We start from the raw sequence: 22,248 nt of genomic DNA, 5'->3' as shown, positions 1-22,248 counted from the left end.
CATTCAGAAGCAATTTGAATGCAGTGTCTTTCTTTCTTTCTTAGGTCAGGGGAAAGAAACGTCTTTGTGAAAAGAAGGCAGAGAGGTAGCTCTTCTGGAATTGAAGAAGAGAGAGCTGATTTTTTTTTTTTTTTAAGATTTTCTTTTTTCATGGAAGAGAGAGATGGGCAGAGGGAGAAGCAGGTTCCCTGATGTGGGACTCTGTCCCAGGACCTTGGGATCATGACCTGAGCTGAAGGCAGATGCTTAACCGACTGAGCCACCTAGATGCTCTGATCATTTTTTTTTTAAATTATAAATGTGACGCTTGATATTTGCAATTAGATACACTTATATATTTAAAACATTTGTGTAATATTAAATCAATAAGTTTTGATAAGTTGTTACATCACATTTAATTTCTACACAATCATTTTATCAGAGCATAGTCAACCATGTGAGTGAGTGTAGTGAACTGAAGAGATGGCATGGCTTCTCTATATGAAAGGCAATCAAATATTGGTATCACTTAGGCATGAGACAAGTTAACCCAATTAAGCAAGTTACTTCATGACATAGTTGACAAAGTTGACCTAAACTTTGTTATTTTCTCAACAATTATGTTCCTCTGACAACATTTTAAATTAAGGATCTTAACTGATCTACAAATGGATTAATTTATTAAAACTGGTACCAATAATATGAATAAATTTTAGAAGAGTTTAAATAACTGTTAGAACTATTACTATTAGGATAGTTTTGAATATTTCCCCAGGAGTTTTGCTAATCACCCAACTCAACTCCACTGTACTTATTAGGAAGCATTCAAATAACAATCCACCTCATTTTAAGTCACTTTTTGTACATGTGGTCTTCCCTTGAGGTCTAAGATTCTGAAAGGGTGATGCTATGTTTTAGTTTTAATTCTTCTAGTAGGTTTGAATGTATGCTTTTCTCCTGCTTTAGGTGAAACTCTGCCAGGTCTTCCACTAAAATTGGCTTTGTCTGTATATAACTTCAGTAAAATAAAGAGTACCTACCTACTCCTATGAGAGGACCAGATGCAATAAATAGAACCCTTCACCTTAGTTTTATCAACTGGATTAGCCAATAGAACATATTCAAGGTGATTTAGTCGTCTGCCTTATAAAGGGAACTAGTCTGAATCTAATTCTGGTTTTTAGTCTTTTAAAAAAATCCTATTTCTTACATAAATACAATTTCTGCTTCTATAATTACAATAACGAAATGTAGTTAAAAATATTGAGTTTTAAAATGCTTATCCAATATTCCTAATTTATTCGCTTTGGAAATATACCAATCACCTGAAGTCTTTTAACAATGTTTCCTGGTTTACCAGAGAATTCTCAGACATAACTCTACCATCTGCTCTAGATTATGCTTTTCAGGTAGAGATCTTTGCAAGCTGAGGTAAGAATTTATGTTAGTTTGTTGAGTGTATACTTTATGGTCTTTATGCATAATGAAATTCAGTATAAACATTCATCAGTCTTACTCAAAGAGGAAGCCTCCATCACTGAACTCTGAGATTCACTCTTAGATAGTTTTATGTAAATGGGAGTGTTGCAGATTCCAAGAATAACCCTATAATCTGGCTTCGCCATAATTGTTGAAGCATTCATAAGAAGAGGCATTTTTAAAAATACTGATTGAAAATATGCAAACATTTGGGAGGTTATTGTTTTAGGATGCCTTTGATTTTGGAAAGGGGTTATTTTTTGCTCTGAAAATTATGGCTCACTAGAAACAAGAATTCATTCAATAGAATTGATTTGGAACACAAAATGCTACATAATTTTCAATATATCCATGTTACGTAAGTGCAGAAGGCTGCATAATTTTACATTACATGGATTGAGGATTGGGATATGTGTTTTGTTTCTGCTCCAACAGTTGCCTGTAAAAAAGATGATGAATTGCCAAGGTGGTTACAGGCTTTAATTTTTTGATTGAATGAAGGGATTGTGTTTATAGAAGGTCATTCAGCTCCTGAGGGGAAGGTTATTAATATAAGAAATTATGTGCTGAGGTAAACCACCTCAGTCAGACAGTGAAATTCATCATTCACGACTTGTTTAGGGACATGCAAAATACACTGTAAATTGAGTGTCTCTCTTCCAAGGAGATTAATGCTGCAGCTCAGGAATTTTCAGGAAGTTGTGATGAGAGTCCTGAGGTTTAGTGACAACCAGCATACAGTCAATGTTTCCTTACTTTATCTGGAAACCAAATCCATTTTAGGATAATTCCTTAAATTCTTGTTTTGCTTATTTTGCTTGAAAATAGAAAGGGAAAACTGTTTATTCCTGTCATTCTTGAGTAAAAGTTAAAAACACACATCTTAAGATATGTGGGTTCATTAAGTCTCTTCCAAGGCAGAGTGTATAAGTAAATGCAAACAGTGTTTGGATATCAAGCTTAAGTCCTTCTGAACAATGGCATGCAGTGTTTATTCTTGGAACAATATTGTGAGGGCCACAAACAGCATATTATTTAGATTTTTCTAGGATGTGGACATAGTATCAGTTATATGAATATATTTAAGAAGGGAAAGAATGTTAAAAACATTGCCCTAATCTGTCATTTTGAGAAATGAACATCACGCTAGCTTTAAAACTTAATACGGAATAGTAAGAACATGTTTTATATAATTTAAAGTGTTAATGTTAATTAACAGAACCTGATTTGTATAGCCCCTCACACTTGTCAAATTCTTTCACGTCTAATTATCTCATTTAAGCCTTTTAGCCACCTTCCTTGAAAGGCAGGAAAGGGGTCATTATCCGCTAGTGACATAACCATTTGCTCATGGTGTTAAAGCTTTTCCACTAGAACACTCTGAAGACTTTGCCTGCATACAACCAACCTGTTTGAACGAGACAATCCCAAATACTCAGTACTTCCAATTAGCTGCAGAAACTATGGGGTCCTATGAATGCCAATGTATTTTGTGTTTCCAAAGTAGAATTTGAAATTGAAAATACTGAATATTTGAACTCAAAAACAGTTTTAAGAATATACTACCTGCTAGGCACTGTGAACAGCACTGGAACATCACGGGGAAAACAAGCACGAAACCACATGATTATTTTACAGAGAAATGGATGTTCAGGAGGTTATATTTGGTATGGATGCATAAGGAAAGGAGTAAGGAGAGTGTAAGCCGTAACTTGGACTTTGAGGGAGTTGGTTTTAAGATGAATGAAGGAATCTTAGATGGAGTACTTAGCAGACATTTGAAAATGCACAATGAAGCCTAGGGAAATAGTTGGTTCTGAAGCAGTGAATTTGGGTGTCACTTAAAGGCATATAGGAGATAATTAAGGTGTGGAATTACATGAAGTTTCCCAGAGAAATAAGAACATGAGAAGATAAGCTAACCAAGAAAGTAGATTTGTACACCACCAATGTAGAAGGTGCTTCTGGTGAGAACGGGACAGTCAAAGATAGTGAAATGAAGAAAATTATTGAGGAACAGAGAAATTAGCATTAGGGAAGGAAAGGGAAAGAAAGAAGAGTGGTAGCTTTCTAAGAGTAACTTGTCAAATGTTAAGGAAGCTGAGGTATAATTGAGGAATAAGGAAGTTGAAAATAGAAGGTGCAGAATACTCTTTCCAAAGCACACAACAAGTGAAATATGTGGAAAACAGAGGGTTGAAAATACCAGTGAGAGTTAGATTAGTTACGAGTAAATTCTGTGACAAAGTTGTATCATTATTTAGACTTAAATCCATTTGGCACGTCAGAAGTACTCAGTGATCTTGTCGTGATAATATAGGAATAGTAGGACACCCATCTTGATACTTGGGCACGTATCTTACTTCTCTGATTATTTTTTTTTCAAGAAGAGAAAATTAGTGAAAATTATTACTGTATAGATTATAAAAAACTGTTGAAATTGTAAATTAAGACATTCTTTTTTTCTCTTTGCCTTAGTAAAACTGAGTTTAAAAATCTGTTTCCCTTTACTTGTCGTACACTTTCCTGCAAAAGGAGAGTAACAGAGTGATATAAAGCGCAGTTAAAAAAGTTTATAGAGGTGCTTGGGTGGCTTAGTCAGTTAAGCATCTGCCTTTGGCTAGGGTCAAGATCTTGGAGACCCAGGATGGAGCCCTGCATCGGAGGAGGCCTGATGCTCCCTCTGCCCTTCCCCCTGCTCCTTCTCTATCTGTCTCTCTCTCACTCTCTCAAATAAATAAATAAAAATTTTAAAAATAAAAAGGTATAATATATACAATTATAGAAGTTGATGATGAAGACCCTTATGGTTATAAAAAAGAGAAATTCATTTATACCAGCTAGATTAAAATATAGATCTGGAATCCAGAGAGAGAAAATGAAGAACACTTGGGTTCTTACCTAAAGTCGAAAAGAGTGATAAATGAAGGACTTTCTCTGTGTTATCTCTATGTCTCTCACTATCTGTGTTGCTGTCTCTTCTTTTACACTTGGTGCTTTTTTGTTTCTAGAAACATCTATTTACTTTTTCTGTACCGTTTTGTCACTCTTACACATGGCTGCTTCTGGGACCTTGTATACTCCAACCCTTGAATTTCAACTTCAGTCACCGACTGAGACTTTCTTTTCTCCATCTTGATATCCATTTCCACTAAAGCATTGGAAAAGAACTCATCATTTTTTGAACATAGCATATGCAGCAGTTTTGGCATAAGACATGGTCATCTTAGATTTTGCCTCTCTGGGTGTCAAGGCACACCACTTTGCTGCTAATATGCCAGGTTGTAGGGGAGAAGAGATAGGACAGAAGTGATTGTGTTCTGTATGTTGGGGTGTCTCTTCAGGGGATTTGGGTATAGCCCAAGAAGATGTCTTAAGTAGTTTGTAATGTACATAATTTAAAGTGAAAACATAGCACTTTATATTTACAGAATGGTTCATATAAATAAAGAGAATTATGACCCCGGGAATATTTTAGTAAGAGGATATTTATGTATTTTTTTAACCTTGTAATGAAATTAAAAGAGATCTTCTGGTAGATTCTCCCTTATGAACTTCCTGCTTGTATTGGGTTTTTACACCAAGTATTTGTCACTTTTCTGTAAACTTATTTTACACTGCATCACAATGAATGAGTATCACAAAAACAAATAGCATGTCAACACATTTATTGGACCAGAGCCCTCTTGAGATAATGTCTGAATTTTCATCAAGACTATAGTGATTAATGTTTCTGATTATGATAATCAAATAACTCATTAGTGGCTGTTTCAAAGAGGACTTGAAATATAAAATGTGTCTAGAATATGGTGAGTCGTTTGACTCAGACTATTGGAAGATCGGAAAACCTGAAAAACATTTTTGGCCCTTAATATTATGCACTTAATATGTGGGGACCCCACTTTTATATGTAACACCTTCCCAAAGGCCTGGGCAGTTCATCGTAAAGTGTACTATTATTTGTGAAAGTGTACTCTTTGTTTATGAGGAATGAATTGAGCAAGAGTTGTTGTCTTATCCAACTTAACATTAACATAAAGCATCCAAAGATGGGATAAAGTTTTCAACAAGTGAAGTTTATGTTTTATTACTTGCTGCTCAATATATGCACTAGGCAATTGAAGTATGGGAAAGAAGGTTATTACTTTATTTTTCAAAGAAAACTTCGTTTGTACTTAGTTTCAGTTTAATGAGCAGCAAAAAGTAAGGTTTTGTTTTCTTTCATGTGTACTTTCTATAGCTTATTTAAAAGTTTGTAAATATTTGCTGAATGTGTCCTTTATTGAGTGGGTTTGTGTGTGAATGAGTTTTCCGTTCTTAGGAAAACTTGCCTTGTGTTGAGCTATTTATTTTAATAAGCCTGTGGACAAATTTTTATACTTCTCTGTGCTTTAGAAAGCTCACTAGGGAATAAGATTACAAAGAATATTCTGTATTTGGAGAAGAGACGTATAATGTCAATTAGCTTAAAAGCACAAAATACAAGTTGGTAAGGTTCGGTCAAGCCTTGCTCAAAATCAGCCATTAACACAAAAGGGTCCAAGCTACATGGATAAATTACATATACAGTTACAATACTTAGACCTACAGTTCTGGCCATATTCAAACATGTATTTTTCATAGTATTTGATTTTAAACTCATGAGACTCTCCTTTTTAGCTGATGTTTCACAATACCTGATTGGCCCTTTTAACTCCCCCAAATCTGAGCATGGGGTATTTCAAGTTGAACTGAGAAAGATGTGTTTTATGAATGTATTTGAATATTGAGTTAAGCAGATGGTTTCTTGAGATTTGGTTATAAGTCCCTTCCAGGGAGAATTTGTTTTTTTTCCTATTAAATTGAATGGCCATCTGGATTGAATGAACTAGAGACTCTAAATTCAGTCTATTGATGGGTCTTTGTTATTAGTCTTTTTCATGAGAGTGATCTGGGCAATTTGTGAGAATATTAATGAGCTGGGTTCAGAGGTCCCTTTTAACTCTGTGAGCCTATAATTTAAAATATGGGATTGAGCATATGACTGAATTTCTTTTTGCTTCAATTATATTAAAAGGAATTAAGATAGTTTCTACTCTATGTCATACGTCATCCAGAACAAAATATGTCACCCATTGGCCTCTGAATATTTGACCTTGGGTCAGTCAGTCTCTATGCCTTAATTTCCTCATTGATGATAGAGTTTAAGAAGCTTTAACATCCCTTTCAGCTCTAAGATTCATTGAGCCTAACAGATATTGAAGTCACCCAAAGGAAGGGAATTGCTACAAATCCTTACTTGCAAGCACAATTTTCAAGCCCAGATTCCAACTCTTAAAAGAGTTTCAGTGCCACTGAGGGGAATAAAAAGAGACCTAATAGAACTTCAAAGGAGCAAAGGCTAAAAGAAAGGCAAACAGGGATTCAGAACTACTGAGCTCAATGTCAGGAGTATGAATCATATTTACTCTGATTTCCTGTTTCTTTTCATGTTGAGTCTCAAAAGAAACCAGCTACCTTATCTGGTTGCTTCCTTCTGCTTCTCTGTAGACACACAAATATGCAGATTCACACACACACAGGCATACACACATACTGCAAGCCCCTACCTCTTAGAAGCTGGATAAAAGTTGTATTTTGTTTTTTAAAGTGTCCCATAGCTGTTTGGATTATTGCACGATATTATGGATTGCAAGATTAATTTAAACAATTCCTTGCCTCAGTGAGGTAAGAAAATCAACACAAATTAGTGTTGGTGGTCTCATTCTCTTGGTAATCAAAACAGTAGGAAAAAGATATTGCGTAGTCTAGCAGAATCTTCTCTGTTATTTCACTGAAGGAAGGTGAAAAAGTCTACTCATTCTTGTCTAATTCTTATCATCTAACATTGAATAACAAAAATCCTTGTAAAAGAGCTTGAATTTGTAGTAGAGTGCTAATTCAAGATAACAAAGCATCAGTGGTATTGAATTTAAGAGGCAATAATTATATATATATATTCTTTTTTCCTAAAAATACTTTTTTATTCATGCATTTTCTTAGTTTGGAAGTGTATTTCTGTTATCAGTATTATTTTTTAAATATTTTATTTATTTGAGAGAGAGAGAGAAAAAGAAAGAAAGCATGAGAAGGGAGAGGGCAGAGGGACAAGTACACTCCATACTAAGCATGGAGCCTGCCTTGGGGCTCCATGCCAGGACCCTGAGATCATGACCTGGGCTGAAACCAGGAATCAGACACTTAACCAAGTGAGCCACTCAGGGGCCCCTCTGTTATCAGTAATATTAATATGAAGAGAAATGTTTTATAAAATGTCCTTTATTTATTATTTAATCACTCTTAAATATTGCCCCTCCTCCAACTCTTATAAAATTATTATGAACCAAAACATTAATTTAGTTGGAGTATATTTATTGTAATATCATTGTAGGACAAAAGTATGTTATTGTTGGTATATTTCTAAAAAAAAAATAAGGAAAAAAAAACCCTGTAAAAATACTACCATCTATTCCTAATCTCTTCAGTTTTACTCTCTTTTCCCTTCTATTCTGAGACGTATGTATATATGTTGCTGAGCGCATTTGTGAATATAGAGTTCATATAAATGACCACATTGAAAATACTGTCAACTCTTTGAGGACAGGGATTATTTCTTAATTGTATTCTTTTAACCAAATCATTAAAAACTATTTGGCACATAGAGGTTATTAAGAAATACTTGTTGAATCCGGCGCCTGGGTGGCTCAGTGGGTTAAGCCGCTGCCTTCGGCTCAGGTCATGATCTCAGGGTCCTGGGATCGAGTCCCACATCGGGCTCTCTGCTCGGCAGGGAGCCTGCTTCCCTCTCTCTCTCTGCCTGCCTCTCTGTCTACTTGTGATCTTTGTCTGTCAAATAAATAACTAAAATCTATAAAAAAAAAATAAAAATAAAAATAAACTTAAAAAAAAGAAATACTTGTTGAATGAATGGATGTGTTCATTTGGAAGAATTTACGAAGTCGTAAAATTTGTAACATTTAACATGCTTCTTGAAGAGAATATTGAGTCGTGTTTTATCAACATTTCTTGCTCAGAAAACAAATGTTTCCCAGTTATACTTGATATTTATTACTATAAATTTTCAGAATAAATTTTTATGTTGCTGTAATCTATTTCTGTTCATTTTCATACCTCCCTTTGCCAAGGGAACAACTTCATAAGGAGAAATCAAAGAAGTGGTAGTGTTTTAGAGACTTATCTAAGTGTTAACAGTTCTATGACCTGCAAATTAAAGATAAACAGTTAAGTGGTTTTGCTGAAGTTATATTAGTTTGGAGCTTGGAGATAAAGTAATTTAAAGATGGACTCTTAGCAGTGACTACGTCTACAGATATTTCCTTATTTGTTAAAATATATTCCTTCGGGGATTCTCAGCACAAACCTGTAAAATGAACCGTTTTTAAGACCTTGAAAGTGAGCATGTTTCTCAAGTGACTTGGTTTTGTTCCTTCAAATACATAGAACTTCAATTTTAAAAATAGATTTTAAAAATGCTCTAGCCTTTTAAACATTCACAGCTTGATAGATTCCAGATTTGCTAAAGAGTTTCCATCCAACAGCACTGTGATTAGTTTCTTTAATTTGGTCCTAAGTACTCTAAACTATTTCAAAAGTTACCCAATGTACCAATTTTTATCTAGAAAGAAGGTAGAAGTTGTAGTCAATAGACTTCAGCCCTTTGACAGTGTTTTGTTTTTGTTTTTGTTTTCTCTCTTCATCAATAAAAAGATGTCTGTGGAGCCTGAGAATTCAAGTTTTACTTTGGTTTTAATACAGCCACACACATTTTCAAAGCTATCAGCAAGATGAAAGCAAATGCTTATAACAGAATGAGTGGTTAAGTTTCCACTTTCCTGAAGTTTCCTCTATCAATGAAATTATTTACACCATTTTATGAAGAACTAAATTTAGAGATTTATATTTACCACATTTTTTACTTCAAGAGGTAGAGGATATCTAAACTCTAAACTTTCCATTTTATAGACAAAAACAATGAAGCAAAAACACATGGTTAGATAGTGGTGGGGTTGGGTCAAATCCAAGACCCCAAGAGCCAGTTGGAACTTTCCATTGTATTCTGGAACATCCTTTTTACTCTAAATCATGAAAGAGTTACGAATTTTCACTCAACTTTAGATACTGTACAATTTGCATAAGTGAATTAAAATTAAAATATGAAACACTCAACTTAAAATTGTAAAATTATGTATTCAAGGGATAGTGTCTGTTATTAGTATACTACAAAAAATCAAACTGTGTTTGCTCTCTTTTTCTCTTTGTATAGGCTATTAATACTATCAGTTCCAGCTTCAAGGTATGTTTTAGAAAAATTTCCAGGAAGAGAATTATAATAAACCACTGAACTTATTCAAGAATTTGCCTAGAAAAGATAATGTTCAAATAACTGGCACAGCCTTGAATTTTGAATTCATTTTTAAGCACTCTGTGTGTGAATCTCTAAATTTATTATCCGATTTATTTGACTCAAGGTTAACTTGAAGACTGTTGTTAGACTAGCATGCAGATAGTGAAGGCTAATATTATGTTAAATTTTTATTTTTGGAAGACGTTTTTCATGATATAAGGACATAGTCTTACTAATGGAAATTGTATTCAGTCCAGATTTTTAAAACTTTCTCTCTGTATCACAGAAATTTTAAAATATAATTCTTGATAGAATTATTTTTCAGACATATTTCACCCTAACCTCCAGATGCATTTGTGTTAGACATTATATACGTTAACTTAGTATAATATAATATGTGATTTATTTATAGCACATTTAAAATTTTATTAACAGAGGCACCTGGGTGGCTCAGTGGCTAAGTCAGTTATGTGTCCACCTTTGGGTCAGTTTATGACACCAGGGTCCCAGGATTGAGTCCCATGGCAGGCTCCCTGTTCAGTAGAGAGTCTGCTTCTCCCTCTCCCTTTGCCTGCTGCTCCCCCTGCTTGTGCTCTCTTTCTCTCTCTTTGTCAAATAAATAAATAAAATCTTTAACAAATGTATGAGTATATATATATATACACATACACAAACACATACATACATACACACATACACACACACATACATACTTTATATAGTTAAGGGTGAAATCTTTTAGAAAAATGTAGTACTTGTACTATTAATTAAAGTAATCCTATGAAATAAGCACTCCTTTATATACAAATATATGCAATCATCTCTATGAAAAAATATATGAATCACCCACACAAAATATGTATTTACAACCATGGTGTGTGTATCACACATGTAAATGCAGTTCACAGATGGCCACCTCTGTAGGGATGGAAAGCCCATCACTGTGTCCCTGGACTCTGCCACTCTGCACAGGCTCATATAACTTTTCTGTGCATTTTGATAACTAATACTGTTGTTTTCTAATAAGTTGTTTTTAGCATATGTATTTGGTATTCTTTCAGAACTGCTGTCTCAGGGATTTTCGTACAAAAAATAATGGAATAAACTTAAATGAACTACAAAAAAACCCCAAAACAATTGCCTTGAATAAAAATAGAACATGAATAATCCTGATCAACCCCAGTGCCAAAAACTTCTGTTATTGTATTACTTGAAATATGTTTGGACAGAAGTTAACTTCTCTCTTAAGTGTATGTGGAGTGGCAGAGGCTTACATTGTCTGCATCATTTATTTAAATGCATAATTAAGTTACAATGTGCAGTGTCGACTGCATTAATAGGTCTTTGCTCAAGCAATATAACATGTAATCGTTTTGTAATTTGAAACCTTTCAATGTAGTATTGCTCTTGTGAAATGGCTTTACAGTAAGATAATAATACAAGGAGGGGACCAATGGAGAAATTTTAAAGTACAGAACATTAGTGTTTGAAATATACTTCCTGAGGAATTTTATTTCCATACATACCCATAGCAACTGGCTAAAAGAGGTACATAAAACACTAATATAACATCCAGGAAGCATTTAAAGAAAAATGTCGCACTGTACACAGAGCAGCCACACTTTGTGGTCCTCATAAATGTGGCTTTGCGTTGCTCCTCCTTCATGTGTAATGATTTGAAACTGTGTTTAGTTTATCTGTATGAAGTTGGAGAACTTGGTAATAATTGCTCATGAAAGAATTTTTAGCCAGATGTGGGAAAATGTATGGGTTTATTTGTGTATTTATTTGTTTAGCAAAATTTTGTTCATTCCATGTACCCAGCACCCTAGTACCTTGTTCATTCCATGTACCCAGCACCCTAGTACCTTGTTCAGTTCAAGGAGCTCTGCTCGGCTGTTGCATATTTAGAGGGAACCTGCTAAGGAACTATGACATAGGGAGATGTTGTTTAACTCTTCATTGGATTATCAAAAATTCTACAGTACTTCAAAGTTATTTTTCCCTCTCTTCCCACTTTCATTATATATTTTGTTGAGAAAAGGGGATAAAATTCAGCCGAATGCAGCCTTTTTGAAAACCAAATGATTATTTTTGGAATCTCTCTCTCTCTCTCTCTCTGTGTCTTACCTCTATTTCTGCATTTGTGAATAGTCCCTTAGGAAAAACCTTGCAAGGCTTTGCAAAAAAGGAAAATCAACTGAAAAAGCATTCTCAGGAAAGGACAATATACAGAATTGCTGAAACTTTATAGTAACCAAAGTTATTTATGGCAATAGGTTGTTCTCAAGTATCACTTAAGCAATAATACATTGAAAGAAAGCTATTTCTTGGTACGTTACTTGGCACCTATACATTTTATTAAATTGTTAGAATTATTTGAAGAATGTCAGCCAGCCAGTGATAGAGGCCATTAAATTTTGGAATAAGGTATGAGACAGAAATTCCTAAGCAAAGAAAAAATGTCTCATCCGGTGCTTGGGCTAGTACCTCTTACTGAATTTCCTCAGACTTTAATTTCACATTCTTAAGATTTTTTTTTCCAATTTTTTTTTATACTTAGTTAAGATTTTTTTCTGCTTACAAGGTATCCCTTGTATCTTCACTGTTTTGGAAAAAAGTGGGTTTCATTTAGTGTATCATAAAATTGTAAATTGAGGTAAGTTTCTACTAATGCTTTAAACATGATCTACTTGCAATAATAAAATGCACATTAAGAAATACTTTTTTTTTTTTTTTTTAAGATTTTATCTATTTGTCAGAGAGAGAGAGAATACACAAGCAGACAGAGTTGTAGGCAAGGGAAAAGCAGACTTCCTGCTGAGCAAGGAGCCCAGTATAGGACTTGGATCCCAGAACCCTGGGATCATGACCTGTGCCGAAGGCAGACACTCAACTGACTTAACCACTCAGGTGCCCCAAGAAATACTTTTTTTTAAATTTTAATTTCACTTGATCACAAGGAGCTACAATTGAAGAAACCCAACTGGTCTACTTAATGGGCCTGTGCCAAAAGTCTTATACAAAGTAGTAAGCGTTATTGGTCATTTCAGAGAGTCTGAGGCAGATCCTAGTCAACTTGCTTACCAGGTGGTTTGCTGCCCTAGAAAAACCAAAGGTGAACTTGGCAAAGTCTCCTGGGTAGGACCTGGGCATTGAACAGGAGCCATTTGTTCATGTATATTGTAGGTAACTTCAAATTTGTGCACTTAGGTAATATATTACTGTGAGAAACTTCCTGTCATGAATTGCTAAGGATTCAGTTGGAGAAACAAAGCATGAAGCCTAAAACCACTGCTCTGTTTAATGTTTTAACGACAGGTGCTCTCAGTCTATGCTATTAGTGCACCTTATTTTAGTGATAGCATCTATGAGACAAAATGCTAATTTGGGGATACGAATTTCCAATGAATTTGTCTGCTGTGAAACAAAAGAAAAACAAACAAAAACAAACAAAAGAAAACAGCTACAAAGAAATTATCACCCAGAGAGGTAGAAGCCAAAACAATCTAGGTGACTGCAAATCATTGTAAAGTCTTGCATTTATTCATTTATCCCACTTAAAATTTTCACTTAAAATACTATAAAATACCGAGTAATGCTGAAGGCATTGTATTATATGCCTCTAATAAATTGTCAATAAGAGGGTCATGTTCTTTGTGGAGTGAAAAAAAGCAAAACTATGTTTAAACGAAGTAGAGAAAGACCTTTATGCTATAGCACCAAAGAAGGAAGAATTAGCATGTTTCTCACCTGACTTTAGAGAAACATTTCCTTTTCCTTTTTTTTTTTTTTTTTAAGATTTTATTTACTTGAGAGAAAAAGAGAGGGTGCAGGATCAGGAGTGCGGGTGGGGTGGTTTCAGAGGGAGAGGGATAAGCTGACTCCTAGCTGGGCAGGGAGCCCAGAAATCTCCACCTGAGCCCAAGTCAGATTGCTCAACCGACTGAACCACCCACCAGCCTAGAGAAACATTTTCTACTGATAAGGGGAGAATCAAAAGGTAATAACATCAACATGGTATCTTTACTTCTGAATGTGCACACTTACAAGATTTTATGGCTTATAAAACTGTTTTATCACCATTATCAAAAGTCTTGTTGAGGTTTTTAACAAAGCCACGCTAATCCTTTTTCCTGTGTGCTTATTCATATTTAGGTATTTGAAAAATTTAGAAAAAGTTAAAAAAATATATAAGGAAAATACCTATGCCCTTCTACCCAGAATTAACATATGCTAATATTTTGTGATATTTCTGTCTCTAATTTTTAAAGAAAAAATACAATTTTTTTAGAGAAAGAAGCAAAACAAACAATTTAAAAAAATAAATGATTCCTATTTACTAAAGGTATAGTTGACATTCCTTTTGAATCCTTTGATGGTCCACCTTTGTTTTTCATTTTACTTAAGGAATCTCCTCCTTGAAATTGTTACAGATTCTGGCCATGTGTATTTCTATGATTTGAATAGGTATTTATCTGGTGTTTGGTTTTAAAATTTATTATAATGCATTTTTATTTTAAATCAAAGTATCTGTTCCCCAAGCTGATTAACTTTGTGTTCACCACAGTTTGGTGAACATTTTAGCTTTGTTTTCAAATTATATTTAACGATGATAAGGAAATTAAGCCAATTGAGAAGATACAGAGAAGATATTAGAAGGCCGTTGACGCAGGCTCCAGGCTTTCCAATTTGAAACAAAGTAGGTTCCAGGACAGTAAGTGATTGGGATACATTTTCAGAAATGGTAAGAATCCACACTATATATCTCTTAAACTATACATTTTCATCATTTTCTAGAAGTACTCTTAAAATATCTTCTTTAAAGTAAGCATGTTTAGGAACATTTTAAGAATTCTTCCCTTGTCTTCTTATAAACAAGAAATTCTTAGGCTCCTTGGTGGCTCACTGGTTAAGTGTCTGCTTTCAGCTCAGATCATGATCCTGGAGTCCTGGGGTCCCTATATTGGGCTCCCTGCTTAGCAGGGAGGCTGTTTCTCCCTCTCCCTCTACTCCTCCCCCTGCTCATGCTCTCTCTCTCTCTCTCTAGATAAATAAATAAAATCTTAAAAAGATAAATAAATAAGAAATTGTTCATTTGTCTAACTGAAGAAGTATTTTAGAGTCAGGAACTAATGGAGGACATTGTCAGACAACATCGTTTCTGAGAAAGTACTTAGATTTCATTTTCTCTATGCTTTGCAGTTTTTTTTTTTAATAACAATAAAAACATGAACAGTTAAATGGTTCCAGAAAGAGAGCACAGCGGTAAAAAGAAAACGATGAGTGTATGGTGTCCTAGAAGGCTAGTGATGTAAATATGTCCAAAAGGAAAGGGGTTATCAGTTGTGTCAAGTGAGATGAGAATGGAGAATTTCTCTTTGAGTTACTAATGTAGAAATCATTGGTGGATATGACAGAGCAATTTCAGTGGAATGCTGGTGGTGAAAACCTGACACACGTGGGTCCTCCAAAAGAATGAATGGAGAATAGGTCAAGACATCAAGTATACACAGTTCTTTAAATCCTTTTCTGTAAATGGGAATTTCTTATTAACCTTAGAGCTCTTTTTAATCAAAAGTTTGAAGTGGCGGGGGGGTGGGAGGTTGGGGTACCAGGTGGTGGGTATTATAGAGGGCACAGCTTGCATGGAGCACTGGGTGTGGTGAAAAAATAAAGAATACTGTTTTTCTGAAAATAAATAAATTGGGAAAAAAAAAAAAAGAGTTTGTGTCTATGATGACCAACAAATGGAGGGTGGCATCAAGAACCATGAGAGACTGTGGACTCTAAAAACAATCTGAGGGGTTTGAAGTGGCGGGGGGGTGGGAGGTTGGGGTACTAGGTGGTGGGTATTATAGAGGGCACAGCTTGCATTGAGCACTGGGTGTGGTGAAAAAAAATGAATAATGTTTTTCTGAAAATAAATAAATTAAAAACAAACAAACAAACAAAAAAAAGTTTTAAGAATATTTTATAGTTCTTCACAAAAAGAATTTCTTAAAATGGGTAGGAATAACATTTTCAGTGGGAGTTTTTAACAAATGGAATTATTTAATGAAACCTATAGCACAAAAATACAAGGCTACTGCCTCTATAATGATTGCACAAAATTTTTAACAGTGCCATTGATTTTTAGCAAACAATCATGATTTTATAAGAAGGTGGGAGGAGTAGTAGAATAAAAGAACATGTTGTTGCTGCTAGAGAGTTTGACAGAAAATGTAAAGAACCCCCTTTTTAGCAAGAAAACACCTCTGTCTTAGTGATAGTTCTGTGATTTTTCATAAAACTCTTGTTGCTTTTGCCACTGTTGATAGCTTTTCTCTTGATATCATGGCTATGAACTCCCTTCTTAGAAATTTGTTAAAAATGAAAAGGCTAATATTGCTGACCAAGAGGCAAGTTTGAGTAGGTATTTCTTTTCCTTCCTTTCTTTGTAGGTATTTCTGTAAGTAGTGAATGACAATTTCCCAAGAACTACTGTGGGTGTTTTGGGGAAGCAAGATTTATCCACATATTAAAATGGAGACTATTAATCATAGGTTATGAAAAACATCAAATGGATTTTAAAGTATAAAACAAATGTATTTACAGTGATTTCCATTTAATACGATTGTTGTTATTGAGCTCTGGACCTCTCAAGTGATTTGTCTGCAATACGAAATCTGATTTAACAGATTCGTCTTAACCATATTCATTATATAGTTATTCATATCAAATTTGGCAAACAGAAAAAAAAATTAGTGGGTGAAATCCTGAGACATTTATAATAAATCTTTCCATTTCAGGCTACGGCTCTCCCTGAAATAGAAACTTGTTAGAAAGAATTCATAGTGATTAAATTGTTCTTCACTTAAGAACTTGTTTCCTTAAAGTTTTGGCTATTGATAGTATTTGATCTCAAAATATTGTTTATAAAGTTACTTTAATTTTTTTTCCTCCAGCTTATAGATTTACAATCCCCAGAAGCTATTTACATCACAATACTAAAAAAATTTAGAAAGTGAGGAAGGCAAAGTGGGTTAAACTATTCCTCGGGTGCCATTCACTGCTTTACAGAGGCTGCCCTGAATTAGGCACAGGAGAGGCTTAGAGTTGAGATCTTGTTGGGATGCGAGGACTTACTCAGGTGTTACAGTCATATTGCAAACAAACCCAGTCTGCTTATATTTCTTTATTGAATTTGGGAGGGAGAGAAGGTGATGCAGGCTCACCCTTGGTACCACCACTGTGAAGCACTTACCCCATTATTTGCTAGTCCTCCCTTATGTTAAGCCCGATTCTGTAACTTCTCATCTTGGATCCACTGTTAAATTTAATGCTGTAATAACTTGTCTCTATCCTCAAAGCAGTCCTCGAGGCTTCATGGTTAAAGCACTGTCAAAATCCTTGCAGCTCACAGACCAAGTCACAAGAATTCATGTCTTCTAGCCTTTGCATATGCGGTTTGTTTTGTTGTGAATGTGTGCCAACCATGATTCGCTCATTGGCCCATCTTTCCAGATTCTTCCCACATATCAAAAGCAGGAGTCTAGTCATTCTCTCTTCTTTGTCCCTAAGCAACCTATGCATACATTTTCATGTGGTATTTTCACATATCATGGTGGTTATTTATTTCTATGTGTGGTTTCATTGCTGGAGTGAATATTATAGATATTAAATCCCATACCTGATGGAACCAATCAAATCCTGACCCATAGCATGCACTCAGTAAATATCTTATGATCAAACAAATGAATAAACAAGCAGAATAGAATATGTGGATGAATGAGCAAATGAACGAACGAACGCCTTAAGGGAGATATGGCAGAGGAGAAATAGCCTGAGTTCTGTCACTTAGAAATGCATTTACTTGGCAAATTGTTGCATGAAGGCACTGAATTTATCTGAACCTGTTAAAGAAGGTTTGTTTCTATGTCTCTGCAGAGGTTTCTGGTAGATAATACATAAAGTTTTGTATGTAAAGGTATAAAGCATTATACAGTATAGGTTTTTTTTTTCACATTCAAAGGCATTATGATATATTCCATGAAAAAGAAACAGCTCCCAACATATGACATTAAATAAGGAAAAGGAAGAACAAATGCCCGAGAGCAAGAGATCAGATCAAAAGAGGAGTGAGGCCAAAATTTGCTATATTGTCCTGAGCACCAGACAAAGAAATGTTAACCCAGGGATTCTAAACTCAGGCTGTATATTAGAATTACCTGGGTATTTAACCCACTGAGCCACCCAGGTGCCCCTAATTACCTGGGTATTTAAACCATGTTTTGGCCTGAGTTCTAATTCATTTGGTGTGAGGTAGGGCTCAGTTATTGGTATTTTTTAAAGCTCTCCAGGTGATTCTAATAGGGTGAGAGCCACTGTCAGGCCAAAGGTATTGAAATGTTTCTAGGGAGAAACACTGCATAAGACATGAGATGTTTTAAAAAGATTCATCAGCATGAATAGATAAGAGGAGAGGCTAGGAATGAGCATTGGATGATTAAAATGTCTAAGAAACATCACAGATGACAATAACTGTTTTAAGGTCGAAGCTGTTTTCCTTAGAAATCAAAGGAAGCCACTGTGGAGAAATATGAAAGATAGTCCTTCATAATTAAGTGACTTTGTTCAGACGAACCTAGGCACATCCCAGGAATTAAACTGGTACAACTGCATTTTAGAAACTTCACCTGGAAGTTACTTAGATTACAAGCAGAGGATAAAATGGTTATTGCTAATTGCTTATTTACCCATGAAAATTCCTAGAGGAGGTAAATTTTGAACATGGTTGAAATGATACTATTTGTACAGAAGACAGAAACAATGTATCTTTTTTCCATGCAGAAAGGTTTCTAATAGGGTTTTGAGAGTCATGTTTTCCTAGTCTGTCCTATTGCTTTTTTCCTTTAACAATGAGATAATCGACTGATATTTTGAAGTATTAATTCTTTTTTGGTGTTTTGGCCCCTTTTCTGTGTTTAAAAGTATTTCAAAACAAGTCTAAAAGAATGTAATGTGTTTAAAAACATAGTTAAATATATAAAATAGTGGTCTTGAGGTGAAAATACACTGAACTTAACACTAGCCTCAAAAATTAATTCACTTTTTAAAATGTCCTTGATAGTCATTTTCTATCAGATTATTTTTTGGCATGGGAAAAGTAAAATTTCATTGCTTAATTGAAAATGTGCCATACTAGTTTGAAAAAACATTATCTTCCCTACTTATGTCATACAAATCTGTTCATATGAAAGAGTGAAGGTTATATTCCAATGGTGAACCTTTTTCGGAAGCACTACAATATCTTTCATTAATGTAGAAGACTTAGACATTCCAACGTTACGTGTAATAAAAAACTGCAAATACTTATAAATATTTCTTGCCCTGAATCTAATTAAGAGATTTAGGAAAGAAGGAAGAAAGGATAACAGGAAGCAAATACTATCTTATTTTTGCATAAAAAAATCTTGGGAGGAATATGGAAAAACAACCACTTTAGTATTTTCATGGAGAAAGGTCAAGCCATAATTTAATGTCTTACCTTGTATAATTCACATCCTTTTCCAAGTGAATTGTTTTAGTTAACCTGTTTCAAAAAATACTTAGTATTAGTACAGAAGAAAAGTGAATACTTTAAAACCTTAAACTTTAAGTTTTTGACTTTTGTTTGCTTCAGATGTATCATTTATAAAGTCTGTGCATGTAGTAGATAAGGCATAAGGTGTGCTCCCGGAAATTTGGGTAGGCAGCGCAACCTTAGGAAGAATAGTTTGTATGCCTAGTTTTCCTTACCTGTAAGTGGGGATAATAATAATATTTATGTCAGGTTGTGTATGATATATATCAAACACTTAGATAATACCTCACACAAATAGTAGCATCATGTACGATTTAGCTACTAAAATCATAAGCATAATGATATGGCTTTAAAAAAGACAGAGTAAAAATAAAATAATTACACTTAAGATTTTTTTTCATTTCACTTAAGACATTCTGACAATTTGTTTATCCTGGGGATATTTTTAATCTTTTTTTTTTTTTTTTGGAAAAGTCTCCATATTAATGCATGTTACTATGAGTCGAGACCCTTGCTAGTTCAAATGGTACTCCTTTAATTAGACTCTTAGCAAACAACCATGTCTCTCAGTAGACACTCTAAATGTGGAGTAGTTTGTCACAATTATTTGGTAATCTCTTTCAGTGTAACTCACACAGCAAAAGTGACAATATTCCTGTCACTCCTCAGAAATGTCCCAGCTCTGCGGGTTTCCACATTCAGGAGAATGAAGAAAGCCATTACGAGGTATGCTGTATCTCTATAGAGACCTCATGTTAGTAACTGAGTAATTTGCATTTTCCTAGTGAATTATATAGTCTGAGTTAACTATAATAAATATTTTCTTTGCCATCCTCTTTTATGTTCATATTTCAATACTAGTACTTTTTTAAACAACATACAGTTTTAGAACAAAAGATAAATAATATTTTTCCTCTTTGATAATAGTCTAGCTATTAAATATGCTGTTCTTGTCATTGAATGCAAAGAGTTGATTATTACCTAGTTTGGGAGAAAGTAATGAGCAACTTTCTTTTGGAGTTAAAGATTCCTAATTGGTTAATTTTTATTAGTTGAGCTCAAAGATACGAACATCTGTTGGTTCAAAGACTGATTTGCTTCATCCCCTATACTTAAGGAAGGTAAAGAAGACAGTGTTGCTCAATATGAGCAGGTTAGCTGGAATTTCCATTAATCTTTTCCCTTTTTTCCTGCCCTTTCTCAGCTTGATCTTTTATTTCCTTGTATATTTGGATTTAAAATAAAAATTACTTTTCTTTTTCCTTAATGAGTCCATCCATTGTAAAATCTAAAAGATGCATATTTTATTCTTTATTCTTTTTTTTTTTTTTTTCTAAATTGGGAGAGGTATTCCAGTACCAATTATTCTAACATGGCTGAATGCAAAAATCTGTTACCTTTCTTTTTTAAAATTTTTTTTTAAATTTTTAAATTTCTTTTCGGTGTACCAGAATTCATCGTTTATGCACCACACCCAGTGCTCCATGCAATATATGCCCTCCATATTATCCACCACCAGGCTCACCCAACCTCCCACCCACCGCCCCTTCAAAACCCTCAGTTTTTTTCTCAGAGTCCACAGTCTCTCATGGTTCATCTCAGCCTCCGATTTCCCTCAACTCCCTTCTCCTCTCCATCTCCCCATGTCCTCCATGTTCTTGCTTATGCTCCACAAATAAGTGAAACCATATGATAATTGACTCTCTCTGCTTGACTTATTTCATGCAGCATAATCTCTTCCAGTCCTGTCCATGTTGATATAAAAGTTGGGTATTCATCCTTTCTGATGGAGGCATAATACTCCATAGTGTTACCTTTCTTTTAATTTATTAAAACTGTGGTTTGCAACATAACATACAATTTACCATTTCATTCATTTTAAAGTTACCGTTCAGTAGTGTTAAGTATGTTCACACTGTACAATAGAATATCAATTTTTAAGGAATTGTGTTTCAATAGTTAACTCTAATATTAATACTTACAAATTTGTTTCATGTATTTCTATAGTCTTAACATATAGATTGTAGATAAATGATGGAGAGATAGATAATATGAATATGTATATATGTATGTGTGAGTGTTAGTGTGTCCTATGTATTCTATTTTCTCATTGAAGCTAGGTTTTTCCCCCATTTCCTTAAAGGTATTGAAAATATTTTGATTATTATTAGCAGTACAGGATTTTTGCACTTGTTTTTGCCAAGTAAAGGGATCTATCATTCTCAAACCTCCCAGCAGTAATGTAGGTCAGAGAAACTACTTTGATTAATAGAAATTTGATGGAATAAGTACCTTCTTTTCTAACTATTAAATGAGGTGGAAAAAAGATAAAGTGGTGTTTTGGCCAGTTTCATCCCTTAATACTTCCTTTACATTTTTTTCTTTTTCTTTGTGTGGATCTAACTCATCAGAAACATTCTTCTAGCCTATATCATATATTCTTCTTCTTATTTTGCTTTTATTTGCTTTCTCCAAAATCTCAATCACTTGACAGTTGAGAGAAGAACTATAATTTAACCCTTTTGTTTTTCATCATTACTATGTATATTTCAGGTGTGTAGAACATGGAAATTTCTCCCATGAGTCACCTTTATTTCATCCAATAATAACACAATAACACTTACTCTATGGCAGAAATAAGTAAGTTTTATTCATATATAAAAAGCTATGTAAATATTTTCAAAGCCCACACAGAATGTTCTGAAAGCCATTGAAATCCTGAGTATTTCCCAATTTTTTGTAGAGAATTTAAATGAGCTATAATTAAAGTAAGTTTCCATGAACAATATTTTTTATTGAACACAGTTTGTACAGGGTTTATTTGTCTAGAGAATGTGGAGAA

At 34.3% G+C, this 22,248-nt stretch overlaps 1 protein-coding gene across 7 annotated transcripts in view; it reads left to right on the top strand.

Moving 5' to 3' along the window:
- Positions 1-22,248, top strand: part of PCDH9 (protocadherin 9) — an 895,458-nt gene that overhangs the window by 306,664 nt on the left and 566,546 nt on the right. For 4 of the 7 annotated variants that reach the window (XM_044249853.1, XM_044249850.1, XM_044249855.1 and 1 more), the window contains exon 3: positions 20,031-20,132. The exons of 2 other annotated variants lie outside the window; for them this stretch is intronic. In XM_044249853.1, coding sequence (XP_044105788.1) covers positions 20,031-20,132 — 102 coding nt within the window. The remainder of the gene's footprint in view (positions 1-20,030; positions 20,133-22,248) is intronic. One more of the 7 variants, XM_044249851.1, reaches the window with a different exon arrangement.

Source organism: Neovison vison, chromosome 5 (genome assembly GCF_020171115.1).
Source record: "Neovison vison isolate M4711 chromosome 5, ASM_NN_V1, whole genome shotgun sequence".
Taxonomy (NCBI): Eukaryota; Metazoa; Chordata; class Mammalia; order Carnivora; family Mustelidae; genus Neogale; species Neogale vison.
The sequence above is the reverse complement of the archived record's forward strand: the minus strand, read 5'-3'. Positions and strand labels throughout refer to the sequence as shown.